The 18,938-nt window shown below is 42.1% G+C and overlaps 1 protein-coding gene across 3 annotated transcripts in view; it reads right to left on the bottom strand.

Annotated features, from left to right (window-relative positions):
- The window catches only part of TMEM117 (transmembrane protein 117), a 363,574-nt gene that overhangs the window by 160,391 nt on the left and 184,245 nt on the right, over nt 1-18,938 (bottom strand). For all 3 annotated transcript variants that reach the window (XM_075065932.1, XM_075065940.1, XM_075065943.1), the window contains one exon: nt 12,004-12,103. In XM_075065932.1, the coding sequence (XP_074922033.1) occupies nt 12,004-12,103 (100 nt within the window). The remainder of the gene's footprint in view (nt 1-12,003; nt 12,104-18,938) is intronic.

Here is an 18,938-nt window from a genome sequence, read left to right as displayed (position 1 = left end):
GGCCCTCCGATTTTGTCACATTAAGCTGGGTAACAGGATAGCACGGTTTACAGTGGTACTCTGTAATATCCTGGGTACTTAAAGAGTTTCCTTCTCACCTCAGATACAGTCTAAACACATTGTCCCCACAATCACAGCACTGGGGTGAAATCCTGCCCCACTGAAATCAATGAGATTTTTGCCATTGATTTCCATGGGAGCAGGATTTCATGCTGATATGTAAGCTGAAGAGGTTAATAAATGAAGACATAAGCCTTCATACAAGTGGGAGGAGGTAAGGACAGTCTGGATCCACAAGGTTGTAAAGTGTTGCGATACTGAGCACACCTAGAAAATCACTGGAACAATGTGAGATCCACAAACCCTGAGTTAGGTGCCCAGGTTCCCTATACAATGCATGGAGAGAGACAGGCACCTTACAATGTGATCTACAGAATCTAGCATACTAGGGGTATGGCTACACTTGCAGCTGTACAGCGCTAGGAGTTAAACCTGTCTTCGTACAGCTGAGTAGGGAAAGAGCTGCAGTCTGTCCACACTGACAGCTACCAGCGCACTGTCGTGGCCACATTTGCAGCATCTGCAGTGGCACTGGGAGCGGTGCATTATGGGCAGCTATCCCAGCATTCAAGTGGATGCAACGTGCTTTTCAAAAAAGGGGGGTGGGGTGGAGTGTGACAGGGAGCTTGGGGGAGAGAAAGTGTGGATTTTTGGAGCTGACACTGTGTCAGCAGCTGCCTTGCAAGTTCTGACCCCATCCCCCAGCCCTCTCTCACTCACTGAAACCAAACAGCAGCTGGTTTTTTTCCTCACAGACCAGATAAGCACCCTCGCTGAAACGGACCTTCCCCACCCGCCTGCTGCGCTGCTTCTCTCCTCAAGCCCCTCCTTCCTCCTCTCTTCAAGCAAACACTAGCTGTGGGTGTTCCAAAGGGAGCCGCCCTGCCTCTGCTCATTCACAGCAAACAGTAGCTGTGTTTGTTTTTTTGATAAGCAGCTCCGGAGCCCAGAGTTCACAACAAAACAAAGAGAAGGACCTTCACTTAAAAGGATTATGGGAAGCTTCTGGAGGTCAGTTACAGCACACTAAGGGTACATCTACACTACAGAATAATTCCGAATTACATTAAACCGGTTTTATAAAACAGATATTATAAATTCGATTTCACGCGGCCACACTAGGCACAGCAATTCGGTGGTGTGCGTCCATGGTCCGAGGCTAGCGTCGATTTCTGGAGCGTTGCATTGTGGGTAGCTATTCCGTAGCTACCATAGTTACTGCAGTCTCCCCCGCCCTCTTGGAATTCTTGTTTGAATGCATGTCGGCGGGTGGTTCTGGGTAAATGCGTCAGTATTCCTTCCGGGAAAACAAGGCAGACAATCCTTTGCGTGGTCCTTTTCCCCTGGATTGCCCTGGCAGACGCCATAGCAAGCAACCATGGAGCCCGTTCAGGCTTTTTTTTTTTTTTTTTTTTTACAGTCACCGTATGTGTACTGGATGCCCAGGGACAGAGGTGATACTCCAGCGCTACAAGACATTCATTTGCTTTTGCATGAATAGGAGAGAATGGTTACCAGGTTCTGTACCGTCTACTGCCGGAGTAAATCTGGCAATTGAGATGACGGTATCTCTCCCCCTCTGTACTGTCTAGCTGCTATCTTGAGTGCCCCCTGGGTTGAGATCGGCCGGGGCAGGCACAAAAGCAAAACTGGAATGACCCCCGAAGTCAATCCTCCTTATGGTTTCTCAATAGAGTCGTCCTGCCTAGAAATGGGGCAAGTGTACAGAGGACGCAGTGTACAGAAAGCACAGCTGCTCACGTGTTCAGTAATTCACAGGGGCCGCCTGCAACACCCCACCGTTGCTTCCCTCCTCCCCGCAACCTTTCCTGGCTATAGTGGCAGTGTCCTGCCCATCTGTGTCATGAAGTTAATAACGACATGCAGAATAAGAAAACTACTGAGATTTTTTTCCGTAGTGAATAAAAATCGAGGGGCGAGGCAGCCTCCGATGCTGTGAATAGTCGCAGGAGGACATTAATGCGGTGTGAGGGGAAGAGAGCGCGCGAGCATCCACCTGCTATGATAGGTCCAGGCAGTACAGAATCTTGTTCTTTTACACATGACAAGGAGGGGGGTGATTGTATGCTCAATGCCCCAGTTTGCTATGATGAGGATACGGTTACCAGCCGTTCTGTCCGATCTTACTGGGAGTGACCAGGATCATTCCTGTTTTTACCCTTAGGTGCCCCAACCGGCCGGCCTCATCTCAGGCCAACATGTTAGTATTGGAGCAGTTATCAAGCATTGGGAGCACTCGGGTTCATAAGACGTACCGGTCTACTGCAACGTCGTGCCTCCGAGAGAGGGAGAGGAATCGAATATCTGCGCTTCACTGCTGGCAAGCATAGCGTCTACCAGCAAGCATTCAGTGATACTAGGGTGACATTGAAAGAAGTCAAGAAACTATTTTTTCCTTTTCTTTCACGTGGTGGGGGGGAAGTAAATTGAGGAGCTATTCCCTGAACCACGCCAGACATGTTGTTGAACCTACAGGCATTGGAGCTCAGCCAAGAATGCAAATACTTTTCTGGAGACTGCTGTGGACTGTGGGATAGCTGGAGTCTCAGTACCCCCTCCCTCCATTAGCGTCTATTTGATCTCTGGCTTCCCATTACACTTGTCACGCAGCACTGTGAGCCTGGAGGATTTTTTTTCAAGCGCTTTGGCATGTGTCGGTCTTCTGTAAACGGAGCTCTGATAGAAACAGATTGTCTCCCCAATCAGCGATCAGATCCCAGTATCTCCTACGGTCCATGCTGGAGCTCTTTTTGGATTTGCGGACTGCATCGCACCCGTGCTGATCAGAGCTCCATGCTGGCAAACAGGAATATATATTCAAAAGTTCACGGGGCTTTTCCTGTTTACCTGCCGCTGCAATCCGAGTTCAGATTGCTGTCCAGAGCAGCCAGTGGTGCACTGTGGGATACCACCCCGGCGGCCAATAACGTCGATTTGGTGGCCACACTAACACCTAATGCCAAATATCGTTATATATGCGATTTTAAGCGCTACTCCTCTCGTCTGGGAGGAGTACAGAAATCGATTTAAAGAGCCCTTTATATCGATATAAAGAGCGTTGTAGTGTGGACGGGTACAGTGTTAAATCGATGTAACGCTGTTTAAATCGATTTAAACGCGTAATGTAGACCAGGCCTAAGATTATTCCCTGTTTACACTGGCAGCTCAGCACAGCAGCAGCAGCGCTATACTCTTTATTCCTCTTGGGGAGGTGGAGTACAAGCAGTGCTGTATGTGCCTTGCCAGTGTGGACGGGGAGTGAGTTATAGCGCTATAAAGCCACCAACAGCACTGTAACTCTCAAGTGTAGCCAAGGCCTCGGTGGGAAGCCACCTAAGCTAGCCAGTGGGAGATGCTAACCAGAAGGTTGTGCCCTCAGCCCCATCCTTCTCACAGAACTTGGCACTTAAATCCAGGCTGCAGGAAGGCATCTATTTCTGCTTGTGATCCTCAGCCAGGATCCCCTATCCTGGAGTCAGGTGACTGAGGTGCCTAAGTTGAGAGTGAGTTAGGCACTTCCCTTGCTCCACACTGGGAGGATGACCTGGTGGGGGCAGCAGCAGCACCCTTATCAGTTTTTTTTAGCCCAGTGGTTAGATCACTCACTGGGAAGGCGTGAGACCTAGGTTGAATTCCAAGTCTGACAGATAGGGAGCAAGGATTTGAACAGGGGTTTTCTAACTCTCAGGAGAGTGCCCCAACACTGGGCTATGGGCTAGTCTAATACGGTGCGCTCTCTCTCTCTCTTCTGGTGAAGTCATTCCACTGTGTGTGAATACATCAAGAGTTTTTGGGCCAGTGAAAGAGACAGCTTGAGGCTTGCTCTATAGCTTAGTGGTTAGGGAATGAATCTGGGGAGTGAGAACCCCAGCATCCAGTGCCCCCTACTCCAACAGCTATTTAATTATTTATATAAAGCTTGATGATTTCATTAATAGCGATTGAGACACTCCCCCCCCCCCCAACACACACACATTGGACGATGTGATGCGCTCAATGCTAGGAGCTCCCTATTTAAATCCCTTCTCTATCTCAGGCAAAGGAAGGATTGACCCTGGCTGTCTCGCATCCCAGGAGAAGGCTCTAACCACTGGACTAAGGGTTATAAGGTGGACAGCAGCAGCACCACCTCCATCTGGATTTTGAATGGGGTCTGATCCCTTAAGTGTGCTCTGAGCTCATCTACTGGATCAGGGGCCACAGGTGAGAGATGCTCTTCTGCCAATCTTCTCTTCTTTCTTGGATCGCACTGGGGCTTAGGAGGGAGATAGGGGCCCAGACTCCTAGAGTGAGGCAGCAGTGTACATGCCCAGAGCCAGAAACATAGGTGCCTAGGGAAATGTTACCCTGAAAACTTAGGTGCCAAGTAAGGTTCAGCACCTACAGGGTTAGGTGGCAGTGGAGCAGTTCTGTGGATTGCAGTAGAGCCTAAAGCTGGGATTTAGACACCCAAGTACCTTTGTGGATTTGGGCTGAGGCACTTGCATCGACAAAGATGCTTCCAGCTGCTTCTTCAGACTTTACAATGAAGTCCTAGTTGTACATAGCCAGCCAGCTTCATTATAACACATTTAAAAACCAGATATATTCTCTCTCTTTCTCTATCAGTTTCAAATGTACAGTTTCCACTGTGCAAGAGCATCAGCTTGTGACGTGATGGTACATTATCAGTACACATAGCATCTTGATTTCCTCTTTCCCCTGCTCGGGGTTTCAGATATATCATTTTACAAACCCTGAAGGAATTTAGGATTAAAGAAAAACTTTGCTGTGTGCCACTGCCATCTGCTGCTAATCTCTCCCTTTGGAAGATGCAGAGGGTCTTATTTGATCATATATTTAGTCCACTGCAGTTCTTCAGCTCAATTTTCATGGTCGACTGAATCCTTCTCTTATGATAATATCAGCCTTGCTGCTCCAAGTTTGGTACAAGTCTGCTCATTGTGCATTTTGGCAGGTTTTTTGAGGCTATTGGTGAGGGCTTCAGTTCCAGCACCAGCAAGAAAATTATCCTTTATTTTTCTGTCAATGTAAAAGGTTTGTGCATGCTTCAAGTCAGCCATTAGGTTACAGAGTCAGACAACTGTTCTCGATAGGATGTGTTCCATGTTAGAGAACAGAAGCTCGAACTTGTTCTGAAGAGATCTAAGTACAGATGGCTAATGGGCTATTTCCAGAGCCACTTCTGTATCCCCTCAGTTGCCCACACCTTCACAGTGTACATGAAGAACACATCACATCTGAGTGTAGGATTGCTGGAAACAGCCATGCAAGGAATTCTGAGTGTAGAATTGCTGGATGGTTATTGTATTTGTTATTATATTTATTTTTGATGGTACATATTTTTAGTTTCCAACATATTTAATTAAAATAAACCACCACAATGTATGTCAAAAGAGAACATTTAGTGCTATAGAGACAAATATTTGTTTAAATGAAGACCAGAAGGAACTTTAAACTAAAAAGGATGTGTCCATAAATATATTATAAAGAAGCACACATTGGTTTTCTTCTTTAATCATCAAAAGTGGGAGGAAGAAAGGGCTCAAAAGCACCAATGCAAAGTCTATCGGGGAAGAAAAGGAATTCTGATATAATGGAAAATTTACGATCTCAGGACACAGCTTTTTTGCCAGGTTTTCCCTTTTCTATCTGGGCATTATTTCACAAAAAAAAGGCTAAAAGAGATTGTCCTCCTCATTAAGATATAGAAAAATAGCAGACCTGATCCTATAGCTACTGAAGATAGTAGGAAGCTTGACATTGACTTCAGTGGGTTCAGAATCTGGGCAAACATGCCTAAATATCTTATAGTCTAAGATAAGGGTAATCCTAGACTATAACGATTCTTAAAAGTATAATGATTCTTAAAGTACCCTTATCTTAGGCCTATCTACTTTAAATAGATTCTTAAAGTAGATAGATCTAAGATAAGGGTAATCCAAATATTTGGCTTTAGGGTCATGACTGCAGGGTCCAGAGGAAAACCACCATAACCTCCAGGCACAGCATTGTACAATGGTCTAGGTGTGCACCATGGAGAGGGAGGTGAGCCTTGTTCAGAAACATCTAGTATGGACCATGGTGGGGTGGCAGGATGCTAGACATAATGGACCAATGGTCTGCTCCAGTATAGAGATTCCTGTGTTATTTTCAAACGTGCGCACGATTTTCTTACAGAGAAGCTTGCTGTGCCGAATAAATTCCATGGCAAATAACTACCTCCAGGAATCAGGGACAGAAACATACATGAGGGCAACAGGTCTAGGTTGTCTTTGATCACAAAGATAATTAGAAAACTAATGCTGAAAAAAATATGTCTTAACAGCCTTTGATCCAACAATCAAGAAAAGTTGTTTTCATCTGCATCTGTCATAGGTAAGTTTTATAACTATAGGGCCTCTCTCAACCCATTAGCATCTTCTGGCCTTGTACTTTTGGATGATTAAAGGGAGGTTAAGTCCTCTTCTGGCCCAAGAAAACTTTGCTGGATTAGGGTTTTGATCTTTTACTACATAAATGCTGCAGGGGAATGTATGAGTTAGCTGCAGGACAGCCTATTAACCTGTTCTTTAATCAGAAATCCCTCAGGTATTGGACTGAGCCCTGGAAAAGGGAAAGGAAGAAGTGAGAGAGAGAGAGCAAGCACTTGACACCATTTGTGCTTCTATGAATGGGCAGAATCTCGTTGCCTCCACTGAGGTCATTAGATACATCTGTGTGCAGTGTGGTTAAGTGAGTTTAGCAACATCTATCATCCATTCCGCTCCTTCCATTTCATGCTTCACAATTTAATTTCATTTCCACCTCTGAAGTACAGCAGAGTTGTTCACTATCCTGTTTTTCAGATGCCACTTCAAATTCAATTCCAGCTTTATTCTGTCATTTGATATGTCAGTGAAAGAGAAACAATCAAAAAGATTGACACTGATCATAATCTGAACTGTCATGCCCAACCCTTGACAGAATAATGAGTTAGAGGTGATGTCAGTCACTCCAGGGTTCATGACACGCCAAACTGCCACGGAAGGTGCAGCAAAAATGGTAGTTCTTTCACTGTTTTATGAATGAGACAATATGCAATATTCTGCAGAACAAATTTCTCTGCTTTTCTCACCATATGTGTGGACAGATGGATTACTCTTTCACTCACACACAATTTTAGAGCGAATATTTGTGGCTGTCCAAAACCTACTGCTAGAGAACAAAGACAGTATCTCAGGAATTTTACTATTTCTGTAGAATATGTTGCACTTTATTTTTGCATACAAAAATGCATTCTGTTTAAATTCAGCCCTGTAGTAAAGGAGATTTCTCTTTCAACCACCTTATAATTTTGTTTTTGTCCATTTGGGCTGTAGTACATTTGAGCACAGGCTATTTTCAGCAACTGAAAAGTTTTTGCAGCATCAAGTGGATTTCCTTCTCTGCTCAATTTGTTTTAATAAACCATAACAAAACATATACATTAACAGATAAAAGAAAAACAAAGATGTGGCATAAACTAATAAGTGCATGGTAGCCGTGTGTCCTTCATTCCTCTAGCACGTTGAGATAGGCAAGCTTGTGTGAGAACAAATGAGGATGAAAATAATCTTCTGTTCTAATAGACACAAAAGCTGCATTGTGAAAAAATATCATTTTAAAAGTTTGTTCTCCCACTTTCTTCAACTAAATGCAGTCTTTCGAAATCACGATAACAAAATAGACACAAGTAAGTATTTTCCAACACTGTAAATAAAACACATTCTTGCCAATGAGATATGCAGAACTATTTAAAAATTGAATTCTGGGCAATAAGTAATAAGTTACTCTTACTATAAAGAAGAGCAACCGATAAAACAATCTGAACAAAGCTTACACCTACTATTGATATATCAGAAGGTCAAATTAAGCAACTGGTTTATTAAAATATAATATATATGCTGTATTACTTGAACCAACACCACATCATACATTCAAGTAGTGTGTGGGTGAGGAATATATTGCTAACAAGGTTGAAACACTGAGCTAAGCAACCTACTCAGCAGTTACTGATAGACAAATTCTTCCATCCAAAAATACAGAGATTATATAGTGGCCTGAGTCTCTACTGTATGGAAGGGATGCAGAGAGTCTGCACTGCAACCGGACTATCTGGAGGTATTCTGGCCTACTGAGCCTGTCTCTGGAGAGTTATGGGTTGGGGACATAGAGCAGGAGCTCTGCCACCATTTCAAAAGTGAAGCATACATTCTGCCCATCTCACACCTGGACAAGTGCCGAACGGTGGGGTAGTCAGTGTCTTGTCTGCAACCCTCCCTTCTCAGACCCATTTGGAGAATCTAACACTGTGGGCAGACCTCAGGAAGTACAACTATAGCCAGCCACTACGCAGGGGCAGAAAGGGAGAGCGGCTCTTTGCCATCCTCCCTGCTTGCATGCCTAGGGCTCAGCCAGCTCTTTTAAACTTAATGAGAGATTCTCATTGACTTCAGTTGGAGCTGGATCAGACCCTGACACAGAGTGAGCCAATGTCCACAAGGACTTGCTTTAGGAAGTAAATTCTGATGTCCATACATGAATCACGCAGTTTCCAAATTACACTCTTCTCTTTCAAATATTTTTCTTACATTAGGATCCTAAGACAACTTCTAAGAAATGTCTTGCCCCACACTAGAATCAGGGGCGGCTCTAGGCATTTTGGCAGGCAGGTTGCCTTCGGCGGTTTGCCTGTGGAGGGTCCGCTGGTCCCGTGGCTTCGACGGACCTCCCGCGGGCACGCCTACGGAAGGTCTTCTGAAGCCGTGGGACAGCGGACCCTCCACAGGCAAGCCATCGAAGGCAGCCCGCCTGCCGCCCTCGCGGCACCGGCAGAGCGCCCCCCACAGCTTGCTGCCCCATATGTGCTTGGTGTGCTGGGGCCTGGAGCCGCCCCTGGCTAGAGTAGCATTTTTTCTTATTCATTTTGCAAATTAAAGTCCACAACTCATTCTGACATTATCAGTGCTGATGTCTGCCGCCACCAATTCAACGGAGCATGGGGACCTGAACTCCAAAAGGATTCCAGTACAAAAAAAATGAGAAATACCATCTGCATTTTCTCATCTTATACTTAATAGCATAGGCATGGCTGACTTTTAGTTATTGCAGAAGCCTCTTATGCACATTAGAATATAATGGTTACAGTAAACTAGAACCTGCCACAAAACTGGATGTTTCTGTCCTTTTCCTCTGTATTGCTCTGCCAGTATTGGAAGACTTCTCAGACTGCAAAGTGCCTACAAATCACTTGTGCCACTTCAATATATCAGTACTGTGATTAGCATTCACAAAGTTGTTAAGCAAGTTCAAACAGCCAGAAGAGCATGATACCACACCTGTTCATAGCTAAAATGATTTGCCATGGCTTCCAGAGGAGTGGACAGGAATGGTCACTGAGATTAATGATAGAATAGGAGAGGTTCCTAAATTCTGCGATGGATTTTTCCACATAAATATTCAAGTTCTAGGGGAGACTTTCATGCAGGAGCATGTTCATGGCTTTTTCCTGCCACCCAACCTCAGTCTTACTCCTGCTGACACTGCTACTGGTGCTTTCCTGATGCTGTTAGGCCTAGTTGCTCTGAAGCGCTGCCATTGCTGTAGTCTGCTCTTTCCACATTGTGTGCCACAAAGTGGAGTGATAGACTGACCCAGCAGCACCAGTCTCACTATTCATTTTTGCTTTAAGGCTTTGCCCATGTGAATTCAGATTTTTGCAAGTGAGAATTTGTGCATTTCAGAAGGTTGGAAAAACTATCATTTCCCCCAGGGAATGCTGTTATTTGTGAATAAAAATAAGTTGAAATTCTATAGAGAAGTAAGTGTTCCCCCATTAGCTCTGTGCAAGAGCACATCTCCTTTGTAACGAAACACTTTGTTGCCTCTAAAATCAAATAGTCCTTTTAGGGAAATCAGTGAAAAATTGAAGGGAAGCCACAAACCACTTTGCTTTTTATAGTAATCTACCTTCAAATTCAACATATCACAGTGGAAGGAAGCAAAGCATGAGCTAACATGCATAACATCCTCAAGTGTTTTTAATATGGTTGGCAATGAGGGCTACAGGGAGAAAGAGAGATTCACATATGAAAAGAGAGTCCAGGATGCTAGTGGCCTCTGAACTCAGACATTTGCATAGCAGCCTAACTTGTCAACTGTTTTATACAATGATTAAAGTGATAATACACAGTGCTGCATGTTACTTTGGAGGAGGTGGGCGAAGAGCTGACAAATTGGAACACTGCCTAATGTACTGTGTCCAACACATAATCCACCGTTTGAACCATGAGCAACATATCTACAATAGACACGACCCCACTCCATTTGGTTTAGATCATGCCTCGTCTTTCCTTGCATAGTTGCTTAACTCTGTGGAAGTCCATAAAAGAAGGACCATGCTAATGAGGTTCAGACTCAGCCATGAGTTTTATTACTGGTTTGATAGAAAACCATGGAAAATGTCAACATCAAGTCCACAGATCAGCTGTGCAATGTTCTTATTCTAAACCTGTTCAGATGGATGATTTGATGTGTACTTGGTTTTCATGGCCACCATTTCATAGAGCATAATTTGTCTTGGACAAGCCACTGACACTTACTGTACAATTGTTGAAAAAAATCCTTGATGCTGCTCCAAATATATGGAAGGTAGAAAATAAATGGGGAGAAACTCAGATGATTCCCCAGGGACTAAGAAATGGTACCAGCAGTGCTTGCTCCTAATTCTTACAGATACCCCAAGATTCTTTCTATTCTGGTACTTTGTTTTCAGTGCTTTATGTCACAGGTAGCAGTGATTACTAACTAGACATGTCAAATGCTGACATCTTCTCCCCGTGTGTCTGTACTCCTCTGAAATATGTTCAGAGCTGTATTTCCTGCATTAATGGAAAAGCAACTTGAACACTGCTGACTCTTTTGGGGTCACAAATTGAGGCACCATTGACTGGTTAGAGAAAGTAACACTGCCTGAAAAAGAAAGTGGCAATTGAATTTCAATGGATTCTGTAAAGTTAAAATCATAGCTGCTACTTCTCTCTGCAGAGCCACCATTGACATCAGTGGTGGCAGAATCAGATCTCTCTAAAAATAAATCTTGCCGATGTTCAAATTAAAACCTTCAATTATTTAAATAAAAAGAATTTAAAAAATCTTATTTACTTTAAACTATTCGTGCTGTTTTTGAAAAACTGTATTTCTTGCAGCTCAGACAAATAAATATATGAGTAAACTCACTTTGGTGTGTAGCTAGTTGTCACTTTCCCGTTCTCATGCATTGCTAACACGTTTGATTTGCAAACATGGCCAGGGAACATGCTTTTTAAAAATGGTTCATTGGAATTTAAAGCAGCATCATGAAAACATTTAGTCTTAGCTTTGTAAAAGCTTATTTTTACAAAAACCTAAATGTGGGGCAAATTTAATCTGGTAATGTCCTTTTAGATGGCTTTTTCTAGGCAACATCTGAGTGTATATTAGACATATTATTGGTTCTCTTCCTTTTCCTTTTCCTGCTTCATTCTTAGAATCAGTTTGCTTAGTCAGTTCTTCCTCTTCAGCTTTCTCCTTGTCACTGGAGATGGACATTACTTGCTTTTTCACTTTGCACTGTGTTGTCTTGGTGCTATTTCAAAGCAAAGAAGGGGCCCAATTCTGCTTCCATAGAATTCAATGACAAAACTCCCACTGACATCAGAAGAGTAAAATTAGGCCCCAATTCATTTTAACGCGCTCTCCTTTGGATTCCCAACTCATTACCAAACCCTGCCATTATTACTTTTGTACTTGTCTGAGTTGAAACATTGTTCAGATTTCAAGGGGTTCTGGATTTTTTTGCTTTAATCAACAGTTATACAGTTTTTGTGTTTTGCATTCAAAATGTAGTATTAATTTTCTTACCATCCAAGCTGTGACAAAGTCTCCCATCCAAGTCCCCACTGCAGCAACCTTCATAAAACTTTCATTCCTGATGCCCATAAAGTCTGTTATGATGTATGCCCTGTGGAAATAAGCACACAGACTGTAAGTTACACACATTCATTTGTTTTATTGAGGGAAAAATATTTTTAACATGAAAGATATTCCAGCTTTTGAATGATCACATATTTGGCCAGATCTCACATCTACAGGGGTCAGTTCCTATTAGAGATGGAGAAGTGAATATGGTTGTACAACCGTGTCGGTTTTTTTTTAAGCCAAAAGATTGACAAAAGCTTCTGAAGACTGTAAGAAGAGTTCTACACTTTTCACCACTCCCTGAGCACAAACAGAACTGTAGCATTCTGTCAATTGGAGAGTTCCCACAAAAAATAAAGTCTTTTCATCACTCTTTAAAAATAATTGAGCCACTTGACCTTAAATTCTCTGAATTGTACAACCATGTGTCTTTTACTTAAGAGAACAAATACCCTTCATTTAATTCTAGCGAGAAGCAATTGTCTCATATTCTTGTTAAATTTCAAAATCTCCATGGACATATTTTATATAAAAATGAACAGAAATGTATTTTCACACACATTAAGCTACATTCAGGAAGGACTGTGAGTTAACAAAAAACAAACCAAAAAACCCCAAACATTCTACTCAAGCAATGGAGGAAATGGAATATGTAACATCACACAATGGTCTTCTATCCACTTCAAGCTCAGTACAAAAGGGACAAGTTGGGAACAACCTATACCCATGCTAAATTTGAAGTATCTTTCTTACTCATAGCTTAGGGCATATTGTTTCCTTTGTTAGAAATCCTGGTTTATTTTTTAAAGAAAAGCTTGTTCTCACTCACTCATTTATGTAAGAGCTAATACGTTGAACAAAGATACCTGTATCTTTTCAAGTAAACATGTATTTACAGTCTTCTTAAAATAAAGGTCTATATAAATGTTCCTCATGTTCAAGGATGTGGATGATGAAGCCAACTGACTAACAACTTCTTGGAAACTAGTGTTATCTATTGTGCAAATCTATCTAAATGCTTATTATGCATTCATCACTATAGTATCCAGAAACTTATGGGCCAGATCCTGCAATTGTATCCGTGCAGGTGGACCCTGTACCTATGTGGAGCCTCATTAAAGTCAAATTTTGCCTGCATGCATCCAGTAGAAGGATCTGGCCTTGTATCTGTATTTGGAAACAGGAAGTTACAGTGTGTGGTAATAACCTACGTCATAAACAGATAAGAAAAGTTAATAGCACAGAAGTACTTTATATCTCTTTGACTATAAAGGGTTAACAAGTTCAGTAGGCCTGGCTGTCACCTGACCGGAGACAATCGGGGATAGGATACTTTCAAATCTTGAGGGAGGGAGTTTCTGTGTGTGCTGTTAGTTTTTGGTTGTTGTTCACTCTGGGGGCTCAGAGGGACCAGATGTGCACCAGTTTCTCTCCAATCTCCCTGATACAGTTCTTATAGATTCCAAACAGTAAGTACTAGGTAGATGGCGAGTTAAGTTTATGTTTGTTTTCTTTATTTGCAAATGTGCATTTGGCTGGAAGGAGTTCATTTGTCTTTTTTGTGACAGGATTTTAATTTGGTACTTGTATACTTAGGGCTGGGAGGGTATTCCAGATGTCTATAGCTTAAACCCTGTACCTATCCATCTTAATATTAAACGTATGTTTACTGTTATTTCTACTCTTTAATTCCTTGTTTAAGAACCTGATTGTTTTTGTATTTCTGGTGTGAGACCCCAGGAGATGGCGGTTGGATTTTTTTACTGGGATTGGTGGGGAGAAACGGAGGAAGGGGGAGGAGAAAGTGCTAATTTCTTCGGTGTCAGGTTACTTCTCTAGGAAGAGTCTGGGAAGGGGGGAAGAGAAGGAGGGGGAGGTGAATTTTCTCTCTGTTTAAGAGATTCAGGGTTTTGATCACAGTGATCTTCCAGGGTAACCCAGGGGGGGAAACCTGGGAGAGCAATGGTGGGGAAAGGGTTTACTTTCCTTGGTTTAGATCCCGAGGGTCTGGGTCTTGGGGTTCCCCAGGCAAGGTTTTGGGCCGGACCAGAGTGTACCAGGCACTGGAATTCCTGGTTGGTGGCAGCGCTACAGGTTCTAAGCTGGTAATTAGCTTAGAGGAATTCATGCTGGTACCCCATCTTTTGGACGCTAAGGTTCAGAGTGGGGAATTGTACCATGACACCTACTTTTAGTGCACAGATGTATGGCCTGGCACACCATAATGGCTCTTGGATTAAACGCTAATTTAGAGATATCTTAGCTAGTGTGTCATTAACAAAGCAAACCATGACGATGTCTATTATGTTAATCAGCTGAACAGCATGTAAATCTAAGCTTAGATTTCCTGTTGGACTGCTCAAAAAAGAGAGGTGTTTTAAGCAATTTTTAAATATGTCCCATAAAGTTAAATTAAACATATGTTTATTTTTTTTCCCCTTCTCTGCTGTCTATTCTCAAAATCTAAGACACTGCCACTTCTGAAAACCCCAAAATACTCAAGCCTGGGTGCCGAAAGTGAGAGTATTAACAAAACAGACAGTGATGATGCTAAGGTTGCCAATTTTGTTTGGATGTATTCCTGGAGATTTCATCACATAACAATCTTTAATTCAAGATTAATCTTTTAATTCCTGGAGACTCCAAGCCAATCCTGGAGGGCTGGCAACCCTAAATGACGCCTGGTGTATAGATGACTGGACAAAAAAAGTTAATGGGCCTGATTCTCCACATCCTGTGTCATGTTGTGTAAAGCAATGCAATTCTGACTGGTAGCCTTTCAGAACCATTTTCAATAGGTGTGGCAAATGACTACACAAGGTACCGAGAAGCATAGGCTCTCACTCTCTCTGAAAATCAGGCCACTTATTTAGTTTCTGTAGCTTAAGGGCCTGGAATGGCCTTCTGGAGAATTTCCTTATGTGGTTCTATGTCTCTTCATCTTGCAGCCCTCAGAGGAGGAGTGTGCAAGGGTTCAGAAGAAAAGCCACCCACAGGCAGTTGTACAAGCCTGCTGTAAATTAGTGTAGCCCTAGGCTGCGCCAGCCACTGAAACAGGCAGAATTAGGAAGCCATTAAAGCTACTTTTGCATCCCCATCTCCACAGCTGAGAATTCTCTGCTGCCCTTCCTAAGAAGCACAGCACAGAGTCTGAGCAAGTGTTACACTAACCCCGATAAAATCCACACATGCTGTGAAAGGTCAAACTTGTTTTTTTATGGGGTTTGGCTTTATTGAGGACTCAAATAATAATAAAGAACATAAACCTCAGGCACACCGACCTTTCTTATAAACTGGCCCTATTAATAAGCCACACCTTCCACAATGAATTAGCAGAACTTTCTCAACCACTTTCAATAGGTCCTAATGTCTGCAGACAGAGTGGTACCCATATATAGACTCATTAACTCACAAATGCTGAAAGGTCCCTCTCTGAAGGGCTTTATTTAAAAAAAAATCTGCATAAACATATTTATAATTAATGTAGAATTGACTGCTATGCTGTGCAATTGTGCCAGGACTGGAGCACATTGTGAAAACTCCAAGAACTCAAATAAATCCTGGTACCAAATGCAGACTGTTAATCAAATGACAAACCAAATACTAAAAGACAAGCATTGTCATACTAAATTAAGCAGCACAAAAAAGCAGGCTTCAGAATCTCTGTCAGAAGACACAAAGAAAATTCTGGCACCATTTCTTAGGTGTCAAGAAGCAGATTTCACAACTGCAGTGACATGGACATTGAAAGATTATCTGAATGAAACAACTTCAAGAGCATTCACTATAGCTGATGCAGTACATCAGACAGCTTCTCCTGAGGAAATGAAGTATACAATGATCATCACTTTGATACTGTGATCAGGGGAATTTACCATAATAATGTAAATTAATTCAAGAAAATATATCCCATCACACACATCTCCCTGAGGTTTGAGTAGGAGAGTGAGAATTCTCTGAAAAGGTCGGAAATGCATCCTGAAACCTTGCATCAAGGTTGCAAACCCTTCTGATGCAGAAAAAGAAGAATACAACCATAAGGAAGAGGAACAATGTGGAGTTTAAAGTAGGATCTTGGGGATTTAGTAAAGAGAAAGGACTTAATAATGGCTGGTTCTTGGTTGTTCCAGTCAGTCTCCCTCTGAGACCCAGGAGAATAAGGAAATAAGTTTATAAACAATACCCCTTTCTCAGTATTGCCAACCCCAAGCATTCAAAAATCATGTCACGCTCTAAATCATGAGACTGGCTTAAAAATAATATTTTTTAAAACAATACATTTGAGGTACTTTTTCTCTTCTGTTTTTTGAGCCTTTAAACTTCATATTTTCAAACTTTCTTCCACAACCCTGATGCCTAGAAATTAACTTACTTTTTTTTTTTAACAAAAGTAGAAATTCTCAAGTAATCACCTGACACCATGAATCAATAGAATCAGCAAAATGTAGGGCTGGAAGGGACCTTGAGAAATCATAAGGTCCAGCCCCCTGCACTGAGGCAGAACCAAGAAACCTAGATCATCCCTGACAGGCGTTTGGAAGTCTATTCCATTGTTTTAACTACCCTGTTAGAGTTTTTCCTAATATCTGACCTAAATCTCCCTTGCTGCAGACCCCATTATTTCTTGTCCTATCTTCACTGAGAACAATTAACCACAGTCTTCCTTATAACAGCCCTTAAAATATTTGAAGTCTGTTATCAGGTCCCCCTCAGTCTTCTTTTCCCAGGACTAAATATGCCCATTTTTTGAACCTTTCCCCATAGGTCAGGTTTTCTACACCCTTTATCATTTTTGTTGCTCTCCTCTGGACTCTCTCCAATTTGTCCACATCTTTTTTCAAGCGTGGTGCCCAGAATAGCACCCAGTACTGAAGCTGAGACCTCACCAGTGCCATGTAGAGTGGGACACTTACCTCCCAAGTCTTACATACAACACTCCTGTTAATACACCCCAGAATATTAACCTTTTTTGCAGCTGCATTACGTTGTTGACTCATTCAGTTTGTGATCCACTATAACCCCTCAATCCCTTTCAGCAGTACTATTAACTAGCCAATTATCCCCCATTTTGTAACTGAGCATTTGATTTTTCCTTTCTATGTGCAGTACTTTCCGCTTGTCTTTATTGAATTTCATCTTGCTCATTTCAACCCAATTCTATAATTTGTCAAAGTTGTTTTCAATTCTAATCCTGGCCTCCAGAGTGCTGGCAATCCCTCACAACTTGGTGTCGTCTGCAAATTTTACAGCACTACAGCTCCATTTCAGTACCCAAGTCATTAATGCAAATATTGCATAGCACTGGACCTAGGACTGACCTCTGTGGGATGCCATTATATGTGCCCTCCCGGTTTGACAGCAAAACACTGATAACTACTCTTTGAGTATGGTCTTTCAATAAGTTATGCAGCCACCTTATTGTACATTTAATCTAGATCACATTTCCCTAGTTTGCTATTCAGAATGTCATGGGGATCTGTGTCAAAAGTCTTACTAAAATCAAAATATATCACATCTACTGCTTCTCCCTTATCCACTGGGCCAGTAACCCTGTCAAAGAAGGAAATTAGGTTGATTTTGCATGATTTGTTCTTCACAAATCCATGCTGGCTATTACTAATCCTATTATCCTCTAGGATAATTGGTTTTTAATAATTTGTTCCAGTATCTTTGCAGTTATTGAAGTTAGGCTGACTGGTCTATAATTCTTGGCTCTTTTTTGTTCCCCTCTTTAAAGATGGGTACCACGTTTGCCCTTTTCCAGTCCTCTGTTATCTGACCTGTCCACCAGGAGTTCTCCTGTATAATTGCTAGCAGTTCCAAGATCGCTTCAACTAGTTCCCAAGTACCCTAGGTTAAATTTCATCAACATGTGCCAACTTGAATACATGTAATTTATCTAAATATTCTTTAACCTGTTCTTTCCCTATTTTGGCTAGCATTCCTTCCTCCTTACTGTCAACATTAACTGTGTTGAGTATTTGGTCATCATTTTTAGCAAAGACTGAAGCGCAACAGGCATTAAACATCTCGACCTTCTTGATGTCATCAGTTATTAGCTCTCCTTTCCTGCTAAGTAGAGGACCTACACTTTTACTTCATCTTTCTCTTGATCCTAACGTAGTTCAAGAACCTCTTCTTATTTTCCTTTTATGTCCCTTGCCAGCTATAACCCATTTTGTGCCTGACCCTTTCTGGTTTTGTCTGTATATGCTCGTGTTATTCTTTTGTACTCCTCCTTAGCAATTCTTCCATGTTTCCACTTTATGTAGATTCCTTTTGGATTTTCAGGTCATTAAAGAGCTTTTGATGGAGCCATATTGGCCTCTTACTACTCTTCCTAGCTTTCTTTCACAGAAAGATAATTTGCTGTCGTGCCTTTAATATTGTCTCCTTGAGAAACTGCCAGCTCTCCTGAACTCCTTTTTCACTTGGATTTTCTTCCCATGGGACCTTACCTACCATTTCTCTGAGTTTGTTAAACAATGCTTTAGCTGGGGCTTTAAAAAGAACATAAACTATCTTGAGATTCCTGGTAAAATTGTGAATGGTGACAATAATGCCCAAATATGGAGAAAGACCTGGAAGGCATCAGGGTGTCTGATGGCCCCTTGGAAGCTGAAGTCAAGCAAACCCATTTGCTTTATTTTTGGTTTTGTCCTCATCCTTTGGCTTTGTATCAATTTTGGGCCAGGCACCTCAAAAACAGAGCTTTAGTCAGAATATTTTTTGTTGTTTCAGAATAGGGGAAATATAAAGTCTGCAGTCACCTGGCTGCATAAAATAAAGTGTGGAGCACCCAGGAAGGAGAACTTTTCAGTTCACCAGTTTCAAAGTGCCATTTTCTATCCGACCTGCAACAGTAGGCCCAAAGTATT

Source organism: Chelonoidis abingdonii, chromosome 1 (assembly GCF_003597395.2).
Source record: "Chelonoidis abingdonii isolate Lonesome George chromosome 1, CheloAbing_2.0, whole genome shotgun sequence".
Classification (NCBI taxonomy): Eukaryota; Metazoa; Chordata; order Testudines; family Testudinidae; genus Chelonoidis; species Chelonoidis abingdonii.
Note: the sequence above shows the minus strand (reverse complement) of the source record. Positions and strands in the feature narration are given on the sequence as shown.